The sequence below is a fragment of the Monopterus albus genome, unplaced genomic scaffold (genome assembly GCF_001952655.1).
Source record: "Monopterus albus unplaced genomic scaffold, M_albus_1.0 scaffold34.1, whole genome shotgun sequence".
In the NCBI taxonomy this organism is placed as follows: Eukaryota; Metazoa; Chordata; class Actinopteri; order Synbranchiformes; family Synbranchidae; genus Monopterus; species Monopterus albus.
Genome location: NW_018127914.1, coordinates 5,487,786 through 5,515,362, shown reverse-complemented (window position 1 = coordinate 5,515,362; position 27,577 = coordinate 5,487,786). Strand labels below are relative to the sequence as shown.

The following is a 27,577-nucleotide window of genomic DNA, read 5'->3' as shown; positions in this document are numbered from 1 at the left end:
CCAGAGGGGAGAGCAACACCACAAATCAATGGTGTGGCCATCACAGGGAGCGTCACAAACACTCTCAACTGACACAACCGTTTCAATGGAGAATCGCTTAGGTGGAGCAAGGGAGGATTATTAACTGTGTGTTTCTCAGAGTTCTTCAAACAAGTACATAGCAGTACCAAATCAAACTACTGTCATGACTCCTGTGCTCAGTACTTGATTACAAGACCATGCAGAATCACAATGCTGGTCACTGCTTTTGTTTCTATTGAAATGCTCCACAAGTTTAAAATGAATTTTCTAAAATCTCAGTCTCATTCAAATAGAATCTGAAATGGTGCATGTTTCCATCAACTCCATTTATGTGTATATTCTAAAGACACACACTTCCTGTGCTGTGTGCCACTATGGTGGGTGGAGGGGGGTGACTTTCAACAAGGGGCCCGATCTGGACTTGAACCAGGGTCAGTGAGGTTACACACCCTCTCAACACTCACACTTTTTTTTTTATTAGGCTCCTTTTTAGGCAGAGGGGTGGCATGTAATGGTGAGTGCATAATGACAGGAACGCTCTGTGTACAATTATACAAGCACACAGACACAGCTACATCGCTGCAACATCTGGAAAAATCTTATCTCATGTTTCAAGATAAGATGGGCTTGAAATAAGAGATGGCATTCCCTTACCCGATGCAACGACTGTGCTGGCCCAAAGAGTGTTATCAATACTCAGACTCTCATGGATCTGTGGGTCCGTGTCCTCCTATAGTAGAAATACAAATATATTTAACTTATTTAAGTTCACCTGTTGGTTTGGCCATGACAGTTTAGCAGTAAAGCATTGCAGCATCATTTCACACCTTATCTTTATAATAAAAATGTCAACATTGCTCTGACACTCTCCAACACTATAGCCAATTAGTCAAAATGCAGTGTATGTAAGTAGCTACAAATTCATTAATGTCAGATTTGTTAACCTTAAGGCACTACATTCGAAATAACAATGTACGTAGGCAGTTGCAGATTCACTTCAGAATGACATAAATATAATTAATACACAAATGCTACAGGTTTGCTATATAATCTAGTATTTTCTGTGGTTGTAAATGTGTTAATGCGTTGGTTTCAGAGACCGTGTTCTTTATTGGAACCTTCATGTACAGAAAAGAAACTACACAAGCCCCCAGTGGCAGAGAAGAGATACTTGCTTGAAAGAAATATCCTAACATTGTGAATTTATTTCTGCAATTATCCAGCTCCTAATTAGTATTGGTCAGTGTGGCTGTGAAGTGGAAAAGGACAAAAACAGGACCATGAAGTCATGAATTTTTGCTTTTAGGCAGTGCAACACTACCAGTGCAATTAAACAATATTTTCCTTCAAAACGCAAAGAAAACTGCAGCTCAAACAAATTTTAGATTTCACTTTTTGACTGGATTTAATTTTGAGGGATTAACATTATTTATTATAAAAGCAAATTTACCACAGAGCTGCTCTGTGCTTCAGTTACACCGGTTGATTAGGTACCATCAAGAGGGATTTTTTTAGCGATGGACTTGTTTGTATTTATAGTGATGTCTCAAAAATAATATAGACAGTTACCTAATGTTAACTTTTGCAGTTGTGCGGGTTTTATTTGAAGACCAAAAGTTTCAGCTGTGTGGTAGTTACTTTAAAACCATTTTTAAAACTAACTTTCAGACAAAACAGTAAAATTGTACAATGAAGAATTTGCCATTTTATTCAGCATTTTAGGAACAAGACAGTCGGGGAAAATAAAATGTCTAAAAATACAAATTTTAGCTGGAAAAAAAACTGAGGTAAACGGGCACAGCTGAGACTGTATGCAGCCTGACCAGAACGAACGCCATTAATTTTCGTAAGCACCTGACACAGCTGTGCCGACTGTAGCAATTCAGTAGTCCCTTTATCAATACTTTCATTAAATTTGGCATGACGATAGAGGCTGCTTTTAAGAACCAGCATAGTGAGTGCACATAGAGGAGATTTCGGTGATAAATAAGCCCCTGGAGAGCCTCCTATTTCACCCTCCTCCTCTTCCTTTACCCTTCTACCCTTAAATAAAGACAAATGCTGAAAATGGCTAGAGTCAGGAGTGCAGAGTCAAGGCTCCAGTTTCAGCTCAAATAGCCTGCCTGATATGATAATTATGATACCTAAGCACCCACATCCTGTCAATCCACTCAAAAATGGGAAGAGGTGCATGAAAAATAAATGGCAGGCTACAGAATGCTTGACCGCTCTGACATTGGCATCATACTACAGTTTTCATAACTGCAGAGGCTCTTAATAAAGACCACAGAAACAAAGCCACCATATCCAGCTCAAGAAAAAAAAGGAAAAAGGAAACCCTCATAAATAGGTAAGTTCATTTGCTGCGGATCTGTGGGAACCCATTTTTTTCCCATCCCGCTCAGACTGAAAGCACACGCTATGCAAAGGAAGGCCGCGGAGGATGAATGAGCGGAGGAAGTGCTCGCTCACTAAGCCTGGTGTGTGGCCAAGAGTGAAGACGGACCACAAAGCCTCCCTTTGTACTGGAGCTCTCCTCTCTGTGGGGGCTGCGCTAATCTGCTATTAATAAAGAAAAAAAAAAATCACTCCGCAACAAGCAAGATGGGATGGATGGAGCTGGAGTTGCGAAAACCTGCCTGTGATGTGAGAGGCATGCCTGCTGGAGATAACAAGAGGCCAGGATGGACACACAGGCTCTCATTGTTGCCACTTGTCGACACATTACAGTGATACACATCTTCTGTGTCAATCCAGTTTCTATAGAAAAATCTGCATGTGTTTAAGATTTGTGTTCCAGGTCATAAATATGTTAGCGAGTTACTGTACCCTTGTGAAGTTCCCCTCGAAGCTGTGGATGTCCAGCTGAGGCTTCTGGGCATAGACATAAGCGCTGATGGAGAAGAGGTCCTGAAACAAGAGAGGAGATTAAAGTCCTGAGTCCTGATAAATTATTGTAAACTGGGTTATGTTTGCAGTGCATGTATGCTCATTCTGCTGCTGTAATCATTTTAAACCACTTCAGATGAACGTGAGCCACATGCCCAAAATTAGAGGTGTCATTAAAATTAATATAATTTGATGAAATAATTTTAACCCAAGGTCCACTTAATATCAAAGAACTGTCTCAACAACAAATGGACAAAACAATCTAGTAAGTGGACCTTAAGTGGAGTTAAGAATTTTCAATTGATCGGAATCTAACTGGACCTAAGTACCATCTTCTTTTAATATTAATCATAGGCAGTTTGATTTATTTTTAATCATGAAATAAATCATAATGTTATTATAAGTAAAAAATTGATATGACAAACATGCTGCAGTTTGGAATCTTAACCAAAAAAAACAACTTAAAGACAGCACAATAACAACGAACCACCTGCCCTCAATCATCTGTTTCTCTCAGTCATCCTAACAGGAAGACTGTAACCTTTGACCTGTCAGGCACACAGCACCCCCACACTGGGAAAAAAATTGATAGTAATTATTAAATTATTCAGGCAGGCAGCTTCTGCAGTGGCCAGCCAGTCCTCAGTCATCCTCAGAAAGTGTTCTCTTGGTGAAAATGTGGGCAGAGTGGTGAACATGGAGCATGGAAGATTATTTTACAGAAACCCCAGTGGAGAGTAGTGTTGCTCCAGCATTTTACACGCTCAGAAGAATGACGTATTCAGTGATAGTAATGCAGCTGATGAACATACTGTGGATGACCCTGATGAAGACCACTAAATAAAACCCTTCTCCCTTCTGCTGAAACTCTTTTCATCCTTTCTCTAGTATAAAAATGAGGGACAACAAGGTAACAAAGTAAATACTGGATGGACCAAAGACGACTCCTGCTATTGTCGGGTTTCTTGAAACTCAATCTGGACGCCGCAGGTCTTTCATCAAATGACTTACTGAAACTTTAATTCTCTGATCACATTAAGTGGTGATAAAAAAGCCATGAACACAACTTAAATCTGAAAGTGTTGAGTATCCCCTACAGTTAAAAGGAAGCTGCTGCCAGGACCAGTTTGTTCCTGTCATCAGTGTCGTCAGGTCTCCATCACAGCACAGACAACTTCATTTAATGAGCAATGCTTTTAGTGATAACAGCACACCCACTGACTTACTCAGTTCATCTGTTAGAGATTCACTATACTGTAATGTATCCATACCCCCACTGCTGGCAGTCGTTGTGTGCAGCCAACAGCAACTTTCAGTTTCCAGTCAGTTTCTCCGTCCAGCTGATCTGTTCTGATGAAACATGCACCTGAAAAAAAGGACACAAATGGGGTGAATACTTGTGTCTGTTATGTTCACACTTCTCTCTTACACTGAAAGTAAAGCCCTACTGCCACCATACAATGAGCGGTGTGTTTATGAAGCTACACTCCCTATGGATGGGTCTAAGAAAGGTTTTTTTGCAGGATCACAGTGAAATCAGGCTATAAACTTGCAATTCTTGAAACCCTGGGAAATTGACTACAATTTAAAGCAAATTCTAAAGGTTTAGCCAACAAATATGAGACTGGCTGAAAGATTAAATAAGGTTAAATAAAACATATAGTGTTTAAATGCAACACATCTGTGAGATATTGTATGTGTAAAAAAAATGTCACTATAATAAACTAGCACTTTAATACAGAGTGTTTAGCACAACACAATGTCTGCGGTGGGTGTGGACACAATGCAAAGTCCGTTAAATGTTGGGCCATGACCTGCATTGATCTGAGGTAATATTACATATGAAACTGATGGATGAGAACAACTATTTGACAGAGGGGGTAAAGGGCAGCTGTAAACCATCCCTCGGGGGTTAACTAGGATGACAAACATTCATGCAGTGAGGATGATTCATGCTTTCCTTCTGCTGCAATGACAGGTCCGCTCTTCATGTAACACTACTGAGATATATGTGTGTGAGCATGTGAAAGACAAAGTATATGAGACTGAACATTGGAAAGAGAAACAGTGTTTGTGTGTGTGTTAGAAGTATAAAGTCATCAACAACTGTCTACCAAGCATATTGACATTTCAAAGATTGATGGAAATGATGTCATCAGTACATTTCCTCCAGATGCCCCTCAGAAAAAAAAAAAAAAAAAATCCAGCTCATTGATTAATTAGAATTTGCATCATCTGTCACCTGAACAATGTGACATAAATCATATCAATCACAGGCTGCCTTGATCATCTGAGCTCCTCCCGGTGGGAAAAGTCACATTTCTCACCCCGATGATCTTGACACAGTTTGTTTAAATGCCACAGGTGTACAGCAGCATTCTGTCTGTTTTCACATACAGTTTTTGGATTAGCACTACATCCAATGGAAACATTTACAACTGTTTATTAAGATATTTTTCTCCCTATTAAAATCTTTTTTTAATCCATGAGTTCTGCTGAGCATCACACTGATACAGTTACCCCACCACTTTGCCTGCTCACCAGTTTTCTCTGACGTTCTGAGAAATATCATGTCTGCAGGAATCCTTTGATTCTACAAAAGGAAAGGAAACAAAGAGGAGGCGGGTTATTGAACACTGTGGCAAAAGCCCTTTGAATCCTCCTGAATAATTAAACAAGGTTAATACCTTGACCAGAGAGTGAAGGAGAAACAGTTTTTAAACACTCAGTAATGGAAAATTAACTTGTCCACTTTCCAGAAGGAGCTAGATTTCTTGTTGGCTGAGCAGATGAGTGGGAGTTTTATAGGAGTGCATTTGAGAAGTTGGTTTACCATAACTTTAATTAACACTGTGAACTGCCATTTAAAATCCAGTTATGCTATTCTTTATACTTTAAAACAGCTTGTAAACAAATCAAAATGTCACCTTAAAATATACTACTTCTTCATCTGGAGCTTGGGAGAATGTGTACTAATACATAAAACCTTTTTTTGTGCAGAGTAACTCACATTAGAACAGGTGAAGTGTGGTCACAGCATACTTTAATAATACCAAAGTAGAGAGGAGTTGAAGTTTAAGAATGACTCTGATTCAGATTTATAAAAAAATGCTGCTTTTCAATTATTTTTTTATGGCTAAGACCAGGTTAGGGTGAAATGTAAATTCTAAACTAAACTAAAAAGAAATTCTGGCCAATGCCCAGAACTGATGGTGTAAAATCTGTGCATGCAAACACATCTACAGAGAGGGAGGAGAAAGTTTTACCTTCTCAACAATGATCAGATCTCCAACTTGTATATCTGAACTCTTCACTTGTATTTTACCTAAAGAAAAAGAAGTATAGGTGGACTTGTATTTTACCTAAAGAAAAAGAAGCATAGGTGGGGAAAAAAAAACACATTCACAAATGAACTTCTCATTAAAATTACACCTTCATTTTTAAACAGCAATGAAAAAATATGCAAGTATTGACTTGTGACCCAAGAAAACCACACTGACCACATCCCGTTTTCTGTTACTCCTCTTCTTTTTCTCTCACCTTTTAACAAACTGATTAGCTCCAACGTGATAAAATTTCTTGTTTTCACCTCTGGTCTGAGGCACAGACAAAAACAATGGCGCAGCTCCTAATTATATTGTTTCAGTATCTGCTACAGACCCACTTTTGCTTCTGCCGTGCTCACAATCACACTGTGACTGTGCACATGCACCTTAATGCACAAGTACCCATTGGGTATGAAAGTTACAGTGCATTCTCACCCATATTCACAGATATTACACAGGGGGATTTTACTACACATTCAAAAAGAGATCTTAGATCACACAGTCTTGAGAAATAAAGAAAAAAAAAATCTATGCAATTAAAGCAAGAACAATGGCTTCTATTATAGGAGTAGAGCCAGAGGAGTGCTGTGTCGAGCTCGACTATACGCTGGAATATCCCTTATCATAATGTCAGCAAACAGTTACAGACAGGTGGTGCAGAGTGGACAGATATGCTTCCGTCCCCTCACTAACCTCTCATGGTGAGTTTGCTGTAGAGTTGAGAGTTCATCTCCTTGTCCCGTTGGTAGCGTCGCACTTCATCCACAGCCTCTCGCATCATTGTGACAGCTACCACAAAACCCTGAGTAACAATTTGAGCGTATTTTAAAAGTAGATCTATCACATCATGGTCCGTTAGAAAGCTTCATTTATAATCTATACACATATACAGTATTGTCTTTGTTAAATGTTCTTAATTATTAAACAGGAAATTCTCATTGAAAACATTTGATTTGATTTGATTTATTCTTTCAAGCATGTAGAAACAGTTGATATGACAACACACATAATTTTACACATAATCCAATATCAATTTGCTTATACCTAGTACATGCTTGAATGGAGTAGGAAGAAGTTAGACTTATCCAGTCCTACCCCATGAGGTAAGACATTCTGAACTTTCTGTAGGCAACTTTTCAAATGAATCCAGCACTGAATAAAAACTGTGGTGCGTTTACCAGAGGTGCCCAGTACGTGTACAAATATCCGATTTTCAGCGATGGCACAAACTGGGAACAGGCCACCACCAGAAAGTATAGATTGAGGAAGAACTTGAACTGCTGGTAGAGAACCTGAGAGGGGAGCAGAAGACAAGACGAGGTGAGTGAACATGTCAGCAAGGTCAACCAAAGATGACGACAGCTGCCGAAGATGATAAAAGAGGATGCAACAACAACAAAGCAGATAGGATGGATTACTGTGCATGTTCCGAGGTGGAATCAGATAAGTGTTATACTGTTCACGTCACATTAACCCAGTGGAAACTGACACTTCAAATGGCATTCGGGGTACGGATTTCACTAGCAGGGTGGCTTGGTACAATGTTATTTGGTGGAGATGCTTTGCAGAATAAACATTCAGTACATGAAAAACAGGACTGATAACCACTGTCATGAATGAAGAAGAAGAGGAGCAGGCCACCTTTCTTACCCCCACATACCAAAGTGTGACTTGCTGAGGTTCTTCGCTAATGGGCTATCCATCAGCAGGGAGACCTTAGTATTCTATTCATCTAAGGTCAAATTTTGAATAATGTTTGCAATAATGAGAGCCTAGCACCTAGTCACAGATTATCAGAGACAATGGGATCAATGGACAATGCTCTACAGTTAATGAGCCCCCTGACCTTTAGGGAAAAATGCACACTGCTAAACTCAATTTGTGTGTATTTAATAATTCAAAGTGGAGGGAGAAAAACAGAGCTGTTTGGTTCACTATCGATGAGAATATCTACGTCTTTAATAGACAGTTGACATTTTATGGCCTGGACCAAAGGCGACCCTCTTAATCATGGAACCATTTGCTTCTTAATAAGTAACTCTGATGGATCTCTAATGTCCCCTACAGTGTGCAGCCTTAACTTAATGACAGAAGGGTTAACAGTTAACTACGCTTTACATACTGTTAATCTGTGAAAAGAGCAGCATCTTTTAACTGCAGGTATGAATTGCCACTGTGGGGAGTGTAAAAGTTAGAGTGGGAGCATGGACAACCATCTGGGTTGGGTTTGGAGCAAAGATCAGGGCTCAGAATGTGAATTTTAGGACATATACAGTTGTTAACTTAACCACAGGCTTCAGGTTTGTGCTGCTCTCTGGAAACTCACCCCAGGCACAAAGGTGAAGATGTTGTACTTCTGGTTTTTGATGGCATTTTTGGGGTACTTCTCCTCACATTTCTCTGGGTGGCCAAGCCAAACTGTCCTGGCCTTCAGCTCCTTCTTCCTTCGACATATATGGGCCAGGCAGTCACAGCAGCTGAGAAACAAAGGTAAAAATACAATTTTGTACAAAAATCAATAACACAATTCTATGACAAGAGGTCACAAGAAGGTGTTGTGAGATGACAGGTTAGTAATCAGAATGGAAAACATGTGTGCTAAGTTATTTTACTTTTAGGCTTTTCTTTCATCTTTGCCATTTTACTACAAAAGTGAAGCGTGCGAACCATCAGCTCAGTTGTGACAAAGCGTATGTACTACTTGTATTACAAGACCTCGTTTGTATATTGAATAAACATTTTTTGCTCGTCTTGCAAAACACTCACAAACCAGGTTACTCACAATCCAAGGTTCCACTGTAATTATATTTTCAGAATCATAACCAAGGGTTTTGAATTAGTGCTGGTTGTTTGTTTAGGACCCCCCCCCAGCTCATTTGTAACATTTATGGTAGTGAGAAAATAATGACCCACTACTAAATCAATATCAAGACTTCATAATTTAGCAGCCCCTTTTCTCAGCTGTTAAGTCACCTGTGACCACTGAGCTCCACAGCTGTGCCCTACTACATCCTACAGCACTGATGTTATTTATATCCTTGTTAATTGGATCTTCAAGGCTTCTTTTGACACAATTTCAGAAACAAGTCCTTTGCTTCTAGCACTCTGATCTGAAAAGGCATGTCCCCAAGAGGGAATTCCCTTGATGATGCTGTGGGAGACTGAGGTGAATAAGCTGGCTAACCTGAGGAACCAGACCATGTTGCATGTATGCAAGCACTGTGGCAGAAGACGATGCACAGTAGTCCTCGGGTCCCTGTTAGTTGTACCTCATGCTGAATATTTCTAACTGCGAAAGCAACAATCATTTCCTACAGCATGTATCTACTTTATAAATATTATCAGAACTCTAAGAGATTACAAAGGATTGTAGACTGTCATTTACTTTTTCAAAAGTATTTGATTTTCTGTCAACATGCTAATAACTACAACTGGGCTTATCAAGCATATCTGATATCCAAGGCAAACAGCAGTATAGAGTGGGGGTAAACTACAATGACCTGAACTGTCACCTGGGGGAAAGGAGAGGAGAGTGTCAGTGTACACCGTCATGCTGATCAACTTGGCTTTTCCACTTTTTAAGCAAGTTGGCAAAACACAAAATGATACAAATCAACTTTGGTAAAAAGTTCTGTTTGTATTGGCTTTGACGTTCCCTGTGTCTACGTACTCCGAGTCCAGATTCATAAGAGCGATTATTTGAGCAAATGAATGCTATTCAAATAATATGCCATTTGAACAGTCGGGGCTTATTCAGTGTGAATTATTTGTGTTTTATAATCCTAAACTAAGCACACATAAAATTACTGGAAAGCATCAAACTGGTCAGCTGTGAAAAATCCAATTTGTTCATTAGTGGGGGCATGGGGAGGGGGGATCAATATGCAGCTTCAACTGGAGATGCAGCACTGACAACAAAACCACACCAACAACAGAATAATCTATTAAAATCCTCTATCAGTAAATGTTACTTTTTGGGCACCGATGTGATGCACAAACATTTGTTTATGAATGTGACGCTTTATTGTTCTGGCATAAATAGACACTGCTCTCTTAGCCAGACAGGAGCGTCTTTAGAGGGCAAAACCTGTCAAATTAATCATTAGCTGGATAAAGCGCCCCGCTCTGTTTGACCTAAAAGTCTTTTTGGACTGATGGTGCACATCGAGGAACTCGACCAAAAACGCCCTTATCCTCTCTTTGCACTTCATGCACAGCTACCGGTGCGTTTGAAATCCAAACTGATCATCACAAGCATACTTACTCAAAATATCAACTATACCTGCACTTACTGAATGACAATACACTGGTGACTGTCTGAGGCTAAACGTTCCAAGTGGAAATACAATAATGCTAATCTACAGGTAGAAAATGAAGTGTCTTTATGGAGTCATTTATTTAAGCAGTACATGTCTGTGAACTTTGTTTTTAAAACACCCGACCTGCCAGTCATTCTTGGATTATGATTAATGCCAGTAAACTGAACTGATATCCTGTTCCCTTTATGTTTAAAGGTCAGTTATAGATCAGCTGCAAAATATAAATGTTATACAAGTATTGTCATAGTACTGCAAACCTGATATTAATGTTTGTATTTAATAAACCCACTGTGTGGTAGAAGGTAATCCTTTCTTTAAGTCATCACACATAAGCAGGCATAAATCATTAAGTCATAAATGGCACAGACATACGGTACCTGCCACAGAGGACTTTCCACCCGCCTAGGAGGAACCAGCCAAGGCCGCCCTGTCTCCGACTGATTCTGGCCCGGGGCAGCGTCTGGTAGTCGCTCTCATCATTCTCAAAGCCTTCCTCCGACATCATCAGAGGCATCTCATCCAGGTTAGACGGCTCATCTTCTACAGAGTATCTGTGAGAACAGAGCGCAGTAAATAAAATGCACAGCTCATGAGGACAGACTGTGCTCGGCTGGACCAACTGCTCTGGAACAACATTTTGTGTAAAGGTAAAATTATAGAAACTGTTCCAGTCTGGTACATTTTACATGTCATAAAATTCACCTAAAGATAACAATACATCAAAAAATATGTATATTAAATTATCATCACTTTCAGTTTAAAATGTAATGAATACTTAGTTACATTTCTATTCAAATTATAAAGAAACACTGAAAACCCACATAATGTCTCATTCATGATGCCCCTCTGACGAATCAAGGCCATCTGTAGCTATACAAGACAGCTTATGTCACCATAAAGCCAGGCTACGTGCACACTGACAACACACACTGTAGAGATTTATAATGTATGAAGCTTAAAGAGAAGATGCTAATTGCATACAGACATAAAGAAACTACAACACATTTAGGATGACAACGAGAGATGCATCAAAAATTGAAAATATAATCAAGCCTGGAAATATTTTTAAATATTTCTGACACTTGTTAAATAAAATTTTGCCATCCTCTACTGAAACTCAGCTAAATGTGACAGATTTAGTTGTAATGCCTACTGTAGATCACGCTGACTGCTGGGTACCAAAGGGTATCAGGTTCACGGAGCTGCTCCCTCGGTTACTATAAAGTCTAGGCAATTTTCCATTTTGAGGGTAATGCAGCTGAGAGCTTGTTAATTTTCTGTTTGCTATTAAAAAAACTGTAATAGTCACACCTGTACTATCTATCTGTAATATTTAACTGCACTCCTTTTCTTCTTGTTTCAAAAACCCTAAAAGCATGCACTGTGTTTTCTGAAGAAATTAAAAAGGCATAAGCTGATGCTGTGACTCATTCAGTACACGGTCAGACCATCTGCAATTATATGTCGAGCGTCACGATGCAGACCAACTTCCCTTCAGTTCACGGGACAGATTGTTGGTGAAGAACAAGTGAGAACCCACCTCCTGATGTGGAACATTTATTTTCACTTAATTATCAAGCAAACCAACATGTGATGTGACCCGGATGTGAAGAAAGCTTGTGCAGCACAGAGAGACGTTCGACACTAAATATTAAATATTCAAACAATAGCTGATATTTAAAAAGATCTTCAAAACAAAAACACGCGTGCCTTATTTGTAGTACAATCTGCATGTGGTGCAAATCTGGCGTCAGTCATTCTAGAATGTCTTTTCTTACCAGCAACCACTTGTTGAATGAAAACCTACTCTGACATACAGGGGTACATTTTCTTTATACACTTAGACAAATGACTCTGGCTATTGTAAAGCTGGGTGTGAGAGTGAGAGAAGGTAGTGACTGCAGCTGTGGAGACATGCGGTGAAACAAACTTCACAGCCAGACTTCTACAATAAAGACACAATGTACCTCATTCAAATTTCTCGTGTGTCCGTCACACCTGGCCAATAAAACTGATTCTGATTCTGACAATAAATACAGAATATCTTTTTTGAGTGTAGGCGCATCTATTTGGGCTCTTTACTCAAATCTAAATTAAGAAAAACCTGGAATATAAGCAACCTGAAAGGTCACTCAGTGGTACATGAAGGAGTACCACAAATAACATGGACATGTGAACAAGCATAAAGCAGGTTTGTGAGCATTAACCATCAACCCTAGTCCTCAGTGATACAGCCGTCCACAGTGGCCCAAAATGAACAAGGCTAAATTTCTGTTTCAGCAACTTTAGGTAAGGCCCAGAGAGATAATGATACTATAGTGATTAAGAGGATGTCAGATCTGAAACAAGCTGTTATCTATCCACACACCATGTGAGCAAGTGAAACAGCCAAGAGCAAGGCTCCGGCTCTGCACCACAATGATCCAGGTAAGTCCTTGGTGGTTTGTGATTACCACTTCTTAAAGAGACTCTTGAAATATGAAAATGTATTCATTTCTCACAAACCAAACTCTGACTGTTATAACAACCCCAGAAAGCATGCACTAAATAATCCTAAGTGCTACAGTATATAAAATGCAGACTCCTGTTGTTCTACTATTATGTATAAATTTAATCCTGTGTGGAAACAATTAAAAATGTATTTAGTAGAGTGGTTCCAGACCTCTGGATTCCTGTAAGCACCACAATTTTTCCAGCAAATCAAACTGTGAAATGAATTATAAAGTGAAAAGAAATGGCAATTCAGTCTGACTACAAAAGTCTGTAACATGAAATTACTGTCAGAAAGTCTTATGTCTACTGCTGCATTCTGCTGTCTAAAATAATCTAAAACAGTATTTAGTATTTATCAACAAAACTGCATTACATTAAAGATTCTGCATTGCTCAGAACAAATGACTTCAAACCAATTCATAGGTTTACAATGATATTTAAGTCTGGGGACTGGGAGGTCCATGGTAAAACATTCCTCTTATTCTTTTTAAACTATTCTTGAGTTGCCTTTGCTCTGTGACGTCCTGTGCCTTCAGAAAAACAGGTCAACTGAAAGGTTGGCAAAAAAAGAAAGAAAAAAGGACTTACTGTCTTACTGTAAACCTAAATATGGGAAGGGAGTCTACGGAGATTAGACAAACAGAATACATAAAAAGCAGGGTGAAGCAGTGCAAACACTGAGTAAAAATGGACTTGTTGGATTTGGTTCTTGATGCTTTGACCTCAGCGCTCGAGGCATCATGTGAGTCACCAGCAACCACCAACTATTCATTGATGTTTCTAAGTTTTCTTCACACTGTTGGAACCAATATTATTGGTCTCAGCCTGTGTACTGTAACTCCCACATCTGATTACATAACAACTTAGCTCTCATACCAGTGGAAACCTGGGCTGTTTTGTGAGGTCTGAAGCACTCACACGGTTGCTAACAGTTGTCCTCAGCTCTGTAACAGCACAATGTCTGACTTCCACAATCAGGTCAGGCAAGCTGACCACTTAAACATCACATGCATTTCATTACTGAGAGCAAAAGACGGGAAGAGAAAGAGGCAGGTTTTCTTACATTTAAATGGATTTTTGTAACATCATCACAACTCAAAAAGAGTTGCTTATACATAAAGGTCAACTGTACTAAACAGAGATGGGCCAAAAATAAAATTATTAAAACCACTCTTCTCATCTTCTACAATTCTGAATTGATTTTGTAATAATGTTAGTTAATAGCATTATGTTTAAAGAATAAAAAAGCCACAACTCAACCACAGGGCAGCCAAAACCTGGACAGTGTACAGGACAAACATACAACAAGTGATTGGGCGCATTTGGATTTAATGATTTAATTAGATGACAGTGATGAACAAGGTGTTGATGCTTTGTACCCCAATGTTAGTGAAGCAGAGCATCAAAATCCAGCAATGACAAACCTTACACTGCAGCACCTTACAAAACGTCAACCCACTCTTGTGTAATGAGGAAAATAATGCTGTCCTCAGTCAGAGCCCTGCGCCCACCCATATAGTATTTTGGATAACAATGGTTCTCCCTGACAATAAAGAGGGTTGTTTCTCACTGCTGGAGATTTAACGGAGGTTCAATTCAACTATTTTCATACAGGAAGAAGGCTGTAAGATGCTTTCCAGTTAATGCAATTAACAATTTTGTTAATGCAATTAACAATTTTGTTAAAGCGGCACACATTTTTCAGTGTTTTTCTATTAGACATACCCTCGTCAAGCCCAGCCGACTGTCAGTTATGTTTCATTTGCTGTTCAGTGGGCAAAGGAGAGGAGTCAGTGGTTTGGCACACAGTGCAGTGGAGCAAGAGACAGAAAATAACCCGAAATATTGTGCCCCGCTTTATTTTTATTGAACCTAGAATTGGTCTGAATTGAGAATCAAATTCAAATTGAATCAAGAGACCAATAATCAGTATTGAACTGAATTGTAAAATTAACCAAGACTCCCACCCATATGATAGATGGATATTTAAACAAATTTTTATAGTATTTTAAGTAGTAACACCTTGACTAATACGTGGTCTAGTAGCTGATCATTGGACTACTTCCTGTCTGTTCCTCAACTGAGGGCTTTATTAGCTCATCCTCATTCAATCTGAAAAATGAACAAACTGAATGAGGACTACACAATACAACAATACTTTAACATGGGAAGACTTTGGACATCATAAAGAAACCGTCATGTGACTTTAAATGAAATGCCAGAGGAGACTAAGCAGTGCACTTGTCAACAGATTAATATCACTAACTTAATGTGTCCTAATTTACATCTGAAAGAGAGATATACATTCGTGTATTGAACAAAAAGAGGCAGGTTAAACATCAGACGGGTTTTTAGCTTTTGTGGGTGACGGTGGCAGCTAACAATCAGTTATCACGGGAGAAAATGCGAAGGTGCTGTCTGCAGCTGTGCTAGCAACACAAAGCTAACAGCCAAGACCAGCACACAAACACGAACACAGAGAGCAAGCCATTCAGTCAAATTTTTACACAAAAGGCAGTTACTTTAGTAACGTTACTCAACCTAAAAACAGTCCAGTTCGTCCCTCCATACCTTGAAAGTCTGGAAGAACTGTAATACAGGATCCTCTTCGAGTTTTTCCGCACCGGATTTAAAGGGATGCTGTCAGCCATGTTGGCTGGGGTGTACACATCGTGACGTCACACTAATAACAAACGGTTAGGATTTGTGCTTCGTTCACTTATTGCTCCAAAATGTCGTTAATATAAAAGGCCTAAGTGGTTTAAGGTTATGGAGCATTGCGTGTGTCTTATCAGTTTACTCTCCGCCATTCTGTCGCACAACGTAACTCTTCAACAACGGATCTAAAAATCACGCTATTAAACAAAGAATTGTTCTACTTACTTAAACTAGGCCCAGTTGAATATACTAATTGAAAGTGTAGGCTTTCCAGGAGCCCATGAAGGAGGCATATGTGGTCCATTTCCAAACGACATCACGATCACTGTGGTCAGGTAATGGTTTCTGATGAAATAGGACTGAAGCCTTAACGAGATATATTTTGCACAGCACACGGTGTCACGCATATTAAGACCAATTACAGAACTGGAAATGAATTTAGAAGACTTATTAGCTGCTAAAACTGAGAAATGCGGTTGAAAGCGTGAAAAATATATTAAGTGAACATTTGAGTTGATGCAGTTTATTTACTTAGTTTTTGTTTTGCTTTTTAAGAGTTTATCGTCTTCTCTAACCTCACTCATTTTCTTGTCAACAAATCTACAGCTGAACACTTTGGTCATCGTTAGCATTATCACTAACCTATTAAAATGTTAATCAGTTAAATGGAATTGAACATTTGTTTAGACAGATATCATAAACTTTGGAAAGATAACAAGAATAGTCAAAAATGGATTTGAACTAATTGGTGCTTATGCCAACTTTCACAGAATGAAAACTGATTGCTGTGCAAATTATTGTCACTAGGAAAGACAGAATATAAAGGATAACCTACATGTAATACATGCATTTGTATTTTGCCTGAGTGCACATTTGTACATGCTTGAACACTCCTGTTATATACTGGGAGTCAATTTAGGAGGTAAAAATCAAAAATATCGAAGATGAAGCTAAATGAAATCAAAGAGGTTGATCCCTATTGGATTTTGTACTTCTGTGTAATTCCTATGACATAACGTAAAATGAAATCAAGATAAGTAATCTCTTATCAGTGTTTACACAAAGCAAGGTAGTGAACTGAACATACAGGCTGTTTGCTTTAGCTTTTATTTGTTCCAGTTGTTTAAGAATGACAGTTTCTCACCATAACACTGACAACCGATTACTGCAGGTCATGGGTTTTTATGAGGATATTTGTGCTGTGCACCAGTGAGCAGCATTGAGCAGCTGTCCGGAGGAGATAGCAGACTCTTTGCATTATTGATTTGAACATATGCTTCCTTCTTCAGAGCAACCATATGTCTAAGCACCGTAGAAATGTTCCGGTAAAAGTTAAAACACTTTATTTAATGTATAGAGAAAAAAAAACATTCACAAATGACTGCAAAGTAAAACAGCAAAATGTGAATACACTCTAATCTCTGTTCATTGATAAAAAGTTCTTTTTTAAATCTATAATACATAAAAGCAAACAAAACATTTTACAAATATTTTAACATCCATAATAGTTTGCATAAGTATTTCATCAGCATTCAGGTTTATTCAGTTGATTCCAATTTCTTTGCTGTCATCAATCAGCATAGCAAAATGTCTGTTATTTCCCAGGTCCATGCCGGTTTTAGTTAGACTGGTTATTGGACTTGCTGCAGTGCTCACTCTGTCAATGCCTGCAGTCAGAGGGTGAAGCTGAGAGATGCCTCTGCTCTGAATCACTGCAATCTCATTGTTCTTCATGGCCAGGCCATTGGTGAAAGCTGTCACATAGCGGTTCCAAAATCCAGGATCTACATTCAGAGCTCGAGCTGCCAAGTCCTTTTGAAACATCTCCTCAAACTTCAGAGCCTCTCCACCCAGCAGGGCCATGGGGTTCTCCACCGACAGCCGCCGGCCTCTCCTAGCTGGGGCATTGTTCCACATGTGAGTTCCCATATGAACCTGAAAATAACATGTACAGCAAGACATTATATTTGATGAATGTTTTTATAACTAAAGGCAAACTTGTTTAGCATGGATGGTCCCAAAAATATCAAGCGCACTACACTAAAGAATTTGGTACCGTTTTCTAGCCATTGAACTCTGCATTCAATACTACATACTCTAAAATATCCATTATCCAGATACTAAAATACATAACATGCCAGAGTTTGAACTGTATGAAGTGACTGTTAATATTTCTAGTTGGAAAGTCAATCAATGTTAAATACACATGAAAAATGAGTAAAAAAATAGAGACAACACAGCCAGAGAGTTACAAAACAACCTCATAACCAAAAAGATAAAATGTGACTAAAAACTGAAACACAAATCACAAAAAGTGACCAAAATAGTCAAAGCGCTCATACAAAGCAAAATAGTCACAACTAAAAAAAGATGCAAAATGATTAAAATAGCCACAAGAGACACAAACCTTTCAGTCTGCCGGTCTTCCTCCTATATAGGGGGCCTTTTACATGTTTGTGCCTAGGGGGCCCATGTGTCTCATATTCCATGACACATGGAATAAACAAACATCATAGGGCACAGCAACATGCTTGTGCTTCAGTGCCCATGTTGTGCTAAATTCTTATTAACTTAGCTTTATAGGCTTTTATTTTAAAGGGTACATGTTAAAACTTCTTGTGATTTTTTCTTAATTTTCTTGCATTATCTAAAGTGTAAATTTATTGTTATGAAAATAAATATGCTGTAATAAAAGTGTCAAACATGTTAAAAGAGGAATGTTCTGTGTTTTAACAGGAAGTTTGACAAATCTTTTTTAAGCTTTATTTTGTCCTTTTATTTTTGTGAATGTTTTGTTTCTTTAGCGTTCCAGGTAGGTGATAATATATATAGTGCCTTGCATTAAAAAACTTAACTACAACACAGAGCATTAGGCCAACTACACTTGTAATGGAAGCAGGTAAAGTAAACAAAGATTTAATTTTGAAATGTATTGATTATTTATTTGCTTATTCGGCTGTAGTTGTGGAGGACCCTGCATCCTCACGACTGGTCAAAATCTACCACAAAATGTGTCAACCACCAAAGCCATATATTGCCTTGAATCCAAACAGCACAATAAAAAAAGTCCTTTATCTACCTTCAGATTGCCTTTAGTTGTGAAAGCTCTGCCGCAGATGGAGCAGACAAACGGTTTCTCCCCGGTGTGTGTGCGCTCATGGATCTGTAGAGCACTGGCTGAAGAGAAGTTCTTCCCACAGACATTGCAGTTGTGCTGCTTTGGTGTTCGTCGAGGGAGCACAGGGCCAAGGAGGGAGGCCATTCCTGGACTGCCAACTGATGGATATGCAGCAGGGGCATGCACGCTAAACGGCGGGGGGCGACCTCCGGTTGGGTTGTTTGGCAGACTGTGACCATTCACTTCAGTTTTTATCTTGCCTAGTGATGTGCTGGAAACCAGGCTGGGAATGCTTTGACCTGCAGCTGAAATGAGAGTGCACAAGCGTGAAGGATACTTCCCTTAAACTGCAACATTAATCTAATTTTCAACAACTAACTAAGACATTCAGAAAAGAAAGCTATTTTATGGAAGTTCTGATAATTTCACCAATTGAATACATGACATGATCAGTGCACCTCTTTCTCTGCACAGCTGGAACAACGTACTGTACGGCGTCTCCTCTTTCACACAGAGCCTACTGGGTTGGATCCTTTTTAGCTCCTGCACTGCTGCAGCTGCTGATGCAGAGGTTGGAGACTCAGATTGCTCTCTCTTCACTGAGGCTGCCAAAGGCTCTTGGGATTCTGGCCTGTTGTTGTCCACTGTAGGCGATTTGATCTTCATGCCCTCTGAGTTGCTTTGAATAGGAGACACTGATACATGAGGTGAACAGGAGGATTCAGGCACACTTGGGCTGTTTGCTCTGAAATTCTCCACCTTATTCTCTGATAAAGTGCATTTAGTATTGACTTGGCTGCTGTCATTAAAACCATTTGCCAGTGATTTTAAATGGAAGGAGTGGTTTAGGCTTACAGTAGAGTCAATCATCCTCATTTGGTCCTCCAGAGATGCTTTACTGGAAACAATGGTAGAGGACTTAGGAGGCGAATTACAGTCAGAGCTCAAGGATTTAGATGGACTCACACCTTCCTCTATAGTTTCCATTTCCTCTTCCACATTTTCATCCTCCATTGAAATATCATCAGTGAGGTCATTGCCATTGCTGTGCAGACTGTCAAAGTTCTTCTCATTAACAGAGATATTGACATCTATTTCCTGCAGTCCACCCACAAGCGCTGAGTCTGGAATCTGCCCAACCATGTGCAGGCGGATATGCTGCTGCAGAACAACAGCGTTGGTGAACTTCTTCTGACAAATAGGACACGAGTGATGCACCTGAACTGGAGGATTTTCTCTGTGAACACTGATGTGAGTCTTCAGATTACCTTTAGTGGTGAAGGCCCGGCCACACACTTTGCATTTAAAGGGCCGCTCGCCGGTGTGAATGCGGTAGTGCATCTTCAGTGCACTTTGACAGCTGAGGATGCGGTGACACAGGACGCACTGGTTGGGGTCTTTAATCTTTTTGTCAATATTTTCCACTAGCTGCTGAAGCTTTGAGGTTTCAGATGTTTCCGCAGAGTCCAGGAAGCCCCCCGATGGGAATTTAGGTTCCTCTGAGTTTAATGAGAGGGGTGGAGAGTTGGAGGCAGGGGAGGCTGAGGTGACAGGCTCAGGTGTGGTTGACACAGATGGGATCGTAGTGCTGGTTGCCTCTGTTATTGCACTGGCTCTCAGGCTCAGGGAGTAGCTTTGTGGCAGGGGCACTACTTCTGTTTTCAGTATATTCGATGCTTCTGTCTCACTTCTTCTGTCTGAAAAAGGAGAGAAACGAGCCTCGCTGCTTCTGTGGTTAGGTGACAAAGACACACATGCACCAGGCGCCAGCTGGTAGGGAGATTTAATGGATGGTGTTACACTTACAGGGTCATTTGAGCCTTCAATACTGGTAATAGTGGAAGAAAGAGGAAGACCCATGGTGGCTGGCACAGTTGCTACAACAGGTTTGTTATCCAGCCAGGAGGAGACAGTTTTTTCTGGAGGGATGGACAATCCATAGGGAATCCCAGAACTTGTTGGCACATTGTCTAGATATTCTGGCACAGGGTAGGGATTCATCTGAACATGAGGGTACTTCTCTTTATGCCTCTGGAAGTGCACCTTTAAGTTCCCTTTCGTAGAAAAGCGATTGCCACAGATGTTGCATTTGAAGGGTCGCTCCCCTGTATGGGAGCGCAGGTGGATCTGCAGAGCGCTGTCACTGCCAAACACTTTGGCACAGAACCTGCATTTATGCTTGAAGAAGGGCTCGTCTGGGCTGGGCTTCATTTCGAACAAGGACACATTAGGCAGTTTCCCTTTCCTGTGCTTCATCAGGGCTGCAAGAGGGTCAAGTGCATTAGTTGTGGCGGCAATGCTAGCCAAGGGATTGGGGAAAATGACGCTCCTGGGGGGGCTCTGAGGTAGAAATGGCAGACTGGAGGATGAGCTGAGGAGGCTGCTCTGCCCCAGGGACAGTGGACTGGACGAGCTCAGTGTCTGAGTGCAGCTAATGCTACTGGTGTGTGAACCTGTGTAAGGAGGAAGTAATGTGGAGCTGCTGCTGCTGCTGCTGCTGCTGCTGCTGCTGCTGCTGCTGCTGCTGCTGCTGCTGCTGCTGCTGCTGCTGCTGCTGCTGCTGCTGCTGCTGGAGAGAGATGGGGTTGGATTTTCTGTGGAGGCTGGGGTACATCTAACATCTTTAAAGGTGGACTGCCCACATACAGTTTGTGAGGGGGTATTTTGTGACTTTTCTAGCACAGATGACAAAGAAACAGCAGCTTGTCCATTAATGTTGGAGGGTATTGTCCCTGACAGAGGCAAGATGGGAGGAGGGATGATGCCTTGAGTGGGGAAAGGGTTATGCGCCAGAGACAGGGATCTGGAAACCGGGTTTAATGCAGCTTGTGTTGGCTGTCTGTTCATGATGGCTACCTGGCTGCAGATCTGCTCAATAAGCTGCAGCTGGTGGACCTGTTGCTGCTGCAGGGCCAGCAGGTGCTCCAGGATTGCAGGGATGGCTGCTGAAGCTGCCTTCCCTCCTGTACCACTGCTGTTGATCCCCTGGGAGAACTGGGCAACAGCCACCCTGGTGCTGTGAAGGATCTCCAGAGTTACATTTGTGCTTGGCATGCTGTAGCTGCCAGCTCCTGACATCCGTGGAGAGGTGGACTGAGCTGAATCTGGAAGCTGAGGGCTGGAGAGTGTAGTATATTCGTCCTGCGGACGATGCTCAAGTTCCATGGCATCTTCCCGCTCCCTGTCTTCCTCTACATTTCCCAGACTGTCACTGTCATTCACCAGCGCCTCTCCCAGCTCAAAGCCAGCATCTGTGGACTCTGCTGCAGACAAGTCACTGGAAACCATGCTAGGAACCGGAGAGGCTCCCATAGGAGACTCCTCAGGAACAGGCTTCCCTTTATTGTCCTTAACTATCAGCACCAAGGGATCCTCAGTGCACACTTTCTGATGGTCGCTCAGTTCAGTCCAAGTGATGAACTCAGCGCAGCATTTGTCACAGATGTGTGTTTCTTCACTACTCTGCCACTCTCCATTGATCTCCTCTCTCTCCAGGCCATCAAGGATGCCTGTAAAAGAAAAAAAAACATGATTGTGAATGCAAAATTGATAACTTACTGTCCAAATATTTCCAAATATTTCACCAAAGGGACATATTTCCATTAATCAGATTTAATCCCCACACATCCGCAAGAGATCCAAAGCTGTCCACGGATAACAAACATGTCAAACTGAAGTACAAGGTTTTTAGGAAATGATGCAAAACACCAATAGCAGCAGACAGTATATACATGTATGTAAAATTGTAATACAGTATGGAAAATATTTTTGAAGCCAAATAAGGGAAAAATTCTAGTGATTTAACTGCAAATAACATCCACTTACTGTATATGGGAATAGCACTCTCAACCACCTAAAAGTTTACAGCTGTGGAGCACTCGTGCAACTATGTTAATGTTTAATGTATGCTATGAGTTTAAAACTTTAAATTCAACAGGGGCCATAAAAATTAAAAGTGTTGACAAAGGCTTTCAACTCACACCCCCTGTTTTCAGAGAAATCAATGAGGTTCATCAAAGTTATCTGACCTCTCAGCTGTGCATTCAGACAGATAATGAAATTCCATACAGTATATTGATTTTTTGCGCATTCATACATTTCAGTAATGTGTCTCATCGTCAGTCAAAAACAACACTTTGGTTAGAAAGTACAACATTTTATCTTTACTGGACTCAGATTAAAGAACCAGGGGTTCATTGCATCAGGGCAGCTCAGATCATGAAAATTAAGCTTATTTTGTTTTTATGCTGTAAATCGCTGTTGTTTTATAACCCAAGGAGTTTGAAACACATTTGGTTGTATCTCTAAAAATTGCCTTATAGAGCACGTATTGCTTTTCTAACTCATTTTAATAAAACTCATTTCTTTTAGTTTGACTCATCAGTTTCCTTTTTTGCTCTTTCATTGATGATGTGTGATGTTCTTTGTCAAAAGACTTTACAATTTAGAATCACTCCTGCATCTGTTCAGGCTTTGCCCCATTAGGAAAGAGACAGCTATACCAGATGGAACAATTTGGGGAAATCAATAGTAAATTATTGTTACATATTCTCAAGCTTCCCAAAGAAATTTCTGAATAACAATTTTAAAAGAATCAAAGGGTAAAAGGTGACTATTATGATGTGCAGACATGACTACGAAATTAGATTTTGTTTTGATTCTGTATTTTTTTCCAAACATTTTTGTAAACGATAATTTATTTATTTTGTGACTAATAATTTGTCTGTCTGTCTAATGTAACTTAAATGTACACGTGTTAATGCTGGATTTAACTTGAATGTGTATGTGTCCACATAGTTTGTTTGTACGCTTGTGTCCAAGTGTATTCACACTGACAGGTATCGCTACTGTACGTTTCGCTACATGAAGGAATAAGTCTCAGTGTGATAAGGCTAAACACTGAGAGACACGTTTGATATATTAACAATTGTGCAAATCAACAAATCCTTATGGAAACACACTATGAGAAAATAAGTTAGCAAATACATTACTTGAAGTTGATTATAACATGTTTCAGTGTTATAATCAGGAGTGTAACTAAAGTGGAATGAGTGAACCCCCCCGAAAGTCAAACTCGTCACAAGCAAATAACCAGAGTCCTTGTTCGCCAAGTGGGTGGTCTGAAGATCACCAAGGCGATTCAGCAAACACAGGAGCGAAAACACCAGCTTGGGGTTTCGTCTGGGCTTTGTAAGATTTACTTACATTAAAAACAAAGAAAAGATCACTTTCTGATTTAAAGTTCTGAACATATTTCCAAATATAATAACGCTGATAGAAATGTATTTAAAAATGTCACCCTCACTCAGCACATAATGATCCAAGCAGAAAACAGATTTATGTCTGTTTCTTGCTGGTGGTTTGGCCATGAGAGGAGAGAGGAAAGAAACAACAAAGCTGCACCCGAAAAGCATACAGACTGTTAGCCTCTCTGTGTGACCTCTGGGCTTCAGAGGTCACTGGTTCAGATGTACTAATTGTATTTAATTGTATTATGATTCAGACATGGAGCACTTGCCCCTCGCAGGGTGAGGCTGACAAAGGTCAAGTCAGCAGGCTCAATCAAAGCCCATCTGAGAGTAGCGGAGCCCCCCCGCCTGGCAGAGGGGTTGTGGGAGGGCCCGAGTCAGGAGGCCTTCTTCCACACTCTACACCTTTTCACAGCCACAGATAACAATAAAGTGACACATAATTTTAGTGCAAACATGGAGCAGGACGCTTGATGGTAAAGATTGGAATTAATGCATTAAATTGGCTTGGCCATGACAGGCCTTTTGCTTTATGGATGGAATAACAAAGTCAGCATTAATATAATAAACAGAGATGTGAAATGAATCATGTTACATAACAATAATTTAGAGTGGTTTGGATTTAAAACTTAGTAGGATATAGAACCATTTATTCTGAGATGTTACAAAACATTTAGAGAACACACACCAAACTTAATTTTATAGTTCTGTCAACTTTGGATACATTTAAAATATAAAAGTACTGATCTGAGCTTGTGCTCAGCTGTTACTGCTGATTACGTGGTTCAAATAACATCCAAGCTTTCCCACAGTTACTGGAGGAGCAAATGAAATTGTTTAATTAAATATTAAAATATAAGAAAGTATGTAAGGCTTCTGGTGTATCATATTATAGGCTGGTAATATTATTTAACAAATGGGGATCTGGCTAAAAATAATATGGAAAATAGTGGTTAAAAATCGTTTTATACACTCTTGGCCAAACATTAAGATGAATAAATACTGGTTCTTATTAATCTTTTCATATTTACCATAGTATTTCTACTGAATATACAAGACAAATAAATCAAGCATTTCCTTAAACTACAGACGTCCCTATGCTTGTAAATACACTATTATGATCATAAAAATAATTACAAACACATGCTACTTTCCTTAAGAATACTTTTCATCTCCTGAATGTAAAAGCTTATCAAAAATGGAGAACGTTTTAATATTTGACAGGAAGGCCTCAAGCCAGAAAAACAGCCTCAAACATAATTTGCAGAAATAAAACCCTTGACCTAAAATCTTTCCTATTTCTATGGGGTTATTCTCTCTTTGGATGGATTTTCACCACAGGCCCTGTTTCTACAGCGGCCCCTAAAACTGTAAACATGAATGAAATTTAATTATGAAAATTGTTTTGTTTACACACGATGTGCCATCCTGTTCTATTGTTGCAGCACTGTCTGTAAACTATATCTGTATAGAATTTATGCAACAAATCTGAATCATATTTCTAATAAAACATAATTAAAATAATAAAATTGAACAGTTTAATTTCCTTCTCCCTACCTGATGATGAACCTTTTTATTATAGTTTTAGACTAACGGTGCTTTATTTGGCAGACTTCAAACATCAACTGTGAAAACTAAATGTAAAAATAATTAAGTGGCGGGTAGAAACAGGAAACCAAACTAAATCAGTTCGTCGTCAGTTTCACGTGCAAAATAGTTTGCCCAAATAAATAAATAAAGTCTCGCCACCACTGTAAGTTTTGTCATATACTTAAATACGTTAAAACCCTTTGGATCGAGCTGTTCTTACTCGATACCGGTGTTCCATTATCTACAGCTGGAGTAACCCCAGAAAAAGTCGTTTAAAAGCTGCCGGACACCTACTGTTTCTGCAGAGGAGTCCAGTCTGTGTCGCCTCTTCATCTGACTTCAGCTGCTGCGGCTTGGCTTGCTTGCGGCGGGACATGTCGAGCTTTCTGTGCGACTCGCTGCTGCCCTTCGCTGAATCATCTACAAGCAGCGAATGGGACCTTTCAGAAGGAGCGAGGTCGGTGAAATAAGTGAACGGTGTCTGATGTTGATGCCCGTGTGCAGATTGCGCATGTCAGTGTGATTATGATGGAGGAAGGATAATGCTTTGACGACTCTCTCTGCCCTTCGGTGGGTGATTGGCTGCGATCCAGGCAACTCACACTAGATATGGAAATGAGGGATGGGGTTTGATAATAATTAGTTCACTTCCTGTCCGGTGCGCAACTGCTTTTACGCACAACTCCCAGCAGTTCCAACATCACTCAGTCCGACATGAATTCCCGTTAGTGTTTCGTGCGTTTTGGATAAGTCTCTGTGGCCAGATGCTGCGTCTTGTTATAGTCAGTTCAGGCCTAAGGTTGAGCTGCTTCCGTTTTGAGCTCTTGAATTAGTTTGTGTCAGAAAAGACGCTCCAGTTTGACCTGACTTGTAGGGCTGTGAATGGATGGTTGTCCCGGTTGAATCTCTCGCCTCAGACACATCTAAAACAGCAGAGCAACCCTGGCAGGAGCAATTGTCCCACCACAGGAGGACAGGCTGTATGTTGTCTTCTACCGCTGCGTAAAGTCTAGAATCGGCGGATTAAAAAGCGAATAATCTCGAACTTTGTGCGTAAAAAGCTCGCTTAGGTCGCAGAGAGGTCCCATCTCAAACTGGTGGCTGTCGGAAGTGAGGCTCCCTGGTTTGTCCGAGGCACCGACACGCTCCTTGTTGCCTCCGCCTCCAGTGCATCATAACCTGCTCTGCAATAGGCTACTGCCAGGATACCACAGGAGGTGTTGGAGCCTTTGCTTCATTTGTTACGACCTCCCACAATTTGGCGCCATAATAGACTGGAAAATGTCCCTGGAAAAGAACTCTTTCTTTGAGATATGTGGTGGGTAAACCCGTCTGAACTCTGCTAATATTTAAGTGTTTTTAAAAACTAGTCTTACTAGACCTTTGTGTGTGTAGTTTTTGTACAAGTTTTAGTGGTTGTGATGGACACACAACCACAAACTACAGGTCATAGATGTCATCTATTATTTCTCACTACAGCTATCCCCAAACAGTCAAAATGATCACTGGAACCAAATATCAGATCCTCCACATCCACAGACTAGCACAGAGAAGAGTGAAGCATGCTTCTCAAGAGCTATAATCCCTCTTCACAAGGCATTGTCCCAAAACTTGTAATTATGTGGTATAAAAAGCTGCAGCTGGGGGAGGACAGAATCAGCTGTTGATAATTGCAAATACTACACAACAGCCTGCTATTGATCGGTATGTCTCCTATTCCCCTGCTATGGAAAGATAAGGAGGCCCCACTCCTGCTGGAATATAATTTCTTCTAGCCTATTAGGTTTCTACAGACTTATGATGAATAGCCAGAATGGCCAAGAGTGCTTATCTGGAAACTCAACCCTCCTTGATTTGATATTGATTCTTTGTAACAGCATTGGCACACAAAATCAAACTAGGAACTACTTGACC

At 40.2% G+C, this 27,577-nt stretch overlaps 2 protein-coding genes across 7 annotated transcripts in view; both read right to left on the bottom strand.

The window, feature by feature from the left end:
* atp9b (ATPase phospholipid transporting 9B) overlaps nucleotides 1-15,766 on the bottom strand; it is a 34,643-nt gene extending 18,877 nt beyond the window's left edge. For 2 of the 4 annotated variants that reach the window (XM_020597377.1, XM_020597379.1), the window contains exons 1-10: nucleotides 15,590-15,766; nucleotides 10,933-11,106; nucleotides 8,563-8,713; nucleotides 7,415-7,528; nucleotides 6,930-7,038; nucleotides 6,177-6,235; nucleotides 5,452-5,503; nucleotides 4,182-4,276; nucleotides 2,851-2,931; nucleotides 676-751 (exon numbers count right to left, since the gene is read on the bottom strand). In XM_020597377.1, the coding sequence (XP_020453033.1) occupies nucleotides 676-751; nucleotides 2,851-2,931; nucleotides 4,182-4,276; nucleotides 5,452-5,503; nucleotides 6,177-6,235; nucleotides 6,930-7,038; nucleotides 7,415-7,528; nucleotides 8,563-8,713; nucleotides 10,933-11,106; nucleotides 15,590-15,699 (1,021 nt within the window). In that variant the 5' untranslated portion in view covers nucleotides 15,700-15,766. The remainder of the gene's footprint in view (nucleotides 1-675; nucleotides 752-2,850; nucleotides 2,932-4,181; nucleotides 4,277-5,451; nucleotides 5,504-6,176; nucleotides 6,236-6,929; nucleotides 7,039-7,414; nucleotides 7,529-8,562; nucleotides 8,714-10,932; nucleotides 11,107-15,589) is intronic. The other 2 variants (XM_020597378.1, XM_020597380.1) reach the window with 2 other exon arrangements.
* A 1,013-nt stretch (nucleotides 15,767-16,779) lies between these two features.
* sall3b (spalt-like transcription factor 3b) lies at nucleotides 16,780-26,880 on the bottom strand. Of its 3 annotated transcripts, none has more exons than XM_020597375.1 (5): nucleotides 25,958-26,880; nucleotides 21,393-22,333; nucleotides 19,283-21,320; nucleotides 18,786-19,129; nucleotides 16,780-17,641 (listed from the first exon to the last, which is right to left on the bottom strand). In XM_020597375.1, the coding sequence occupies exons 1-5, from the start codon at nucleotides 26,037-26,039 to the stop codon at nucleotides 17,249-17,251; spliced, it is 3,798 nt and encodes a 1,265-aa protein (XP_020453031.1). In that variant the 5' UTR covers nucleotides 26,040-26,880; the 3' UTR covers nucleotides 16,780-17,248. The 3 variants fall into 3 exon arrangements, with proteins under 3 accessions (XP_020453031.1, XP_020453030.1, XP_020453032.1); XM_020597374.1 differs by having other exon boundaries at nucleotides 19,283-21,324; nucleotides 21,397-22,333; XM_020597376.1 differs by having other exon boundaries at nucleotides 19,313-21,324; nucleotides 21,397-22,333.
* Between the last annotated feature and the right edge of the window lie 697 nt (nucleotides 26,881-27,577).

Coding starts and splice junctions, on each gene's coding strand:
- sall3b (XM_020597375.1), bottom strand. CDS start 26,039: ATGTCCCGCCGCAAGCAAGCCAAGCCGCAGCAGCTGAAGTCAGATGAA. Junction 21,321..21,392: donor CAACCCCATCTCTCTCCAGC/AGCAGCAGCAGC, acceptor AGCAGCAGCAGC/AGCAGCAGCAGCAGCAGCTC. Junction 17,642..18,785: donor CAACTAAAGGCAATCTGAAG/GTAGATAAAGGA, acceptor TGTTATTTTCAG/GTTCATATGGGAACTCACAT.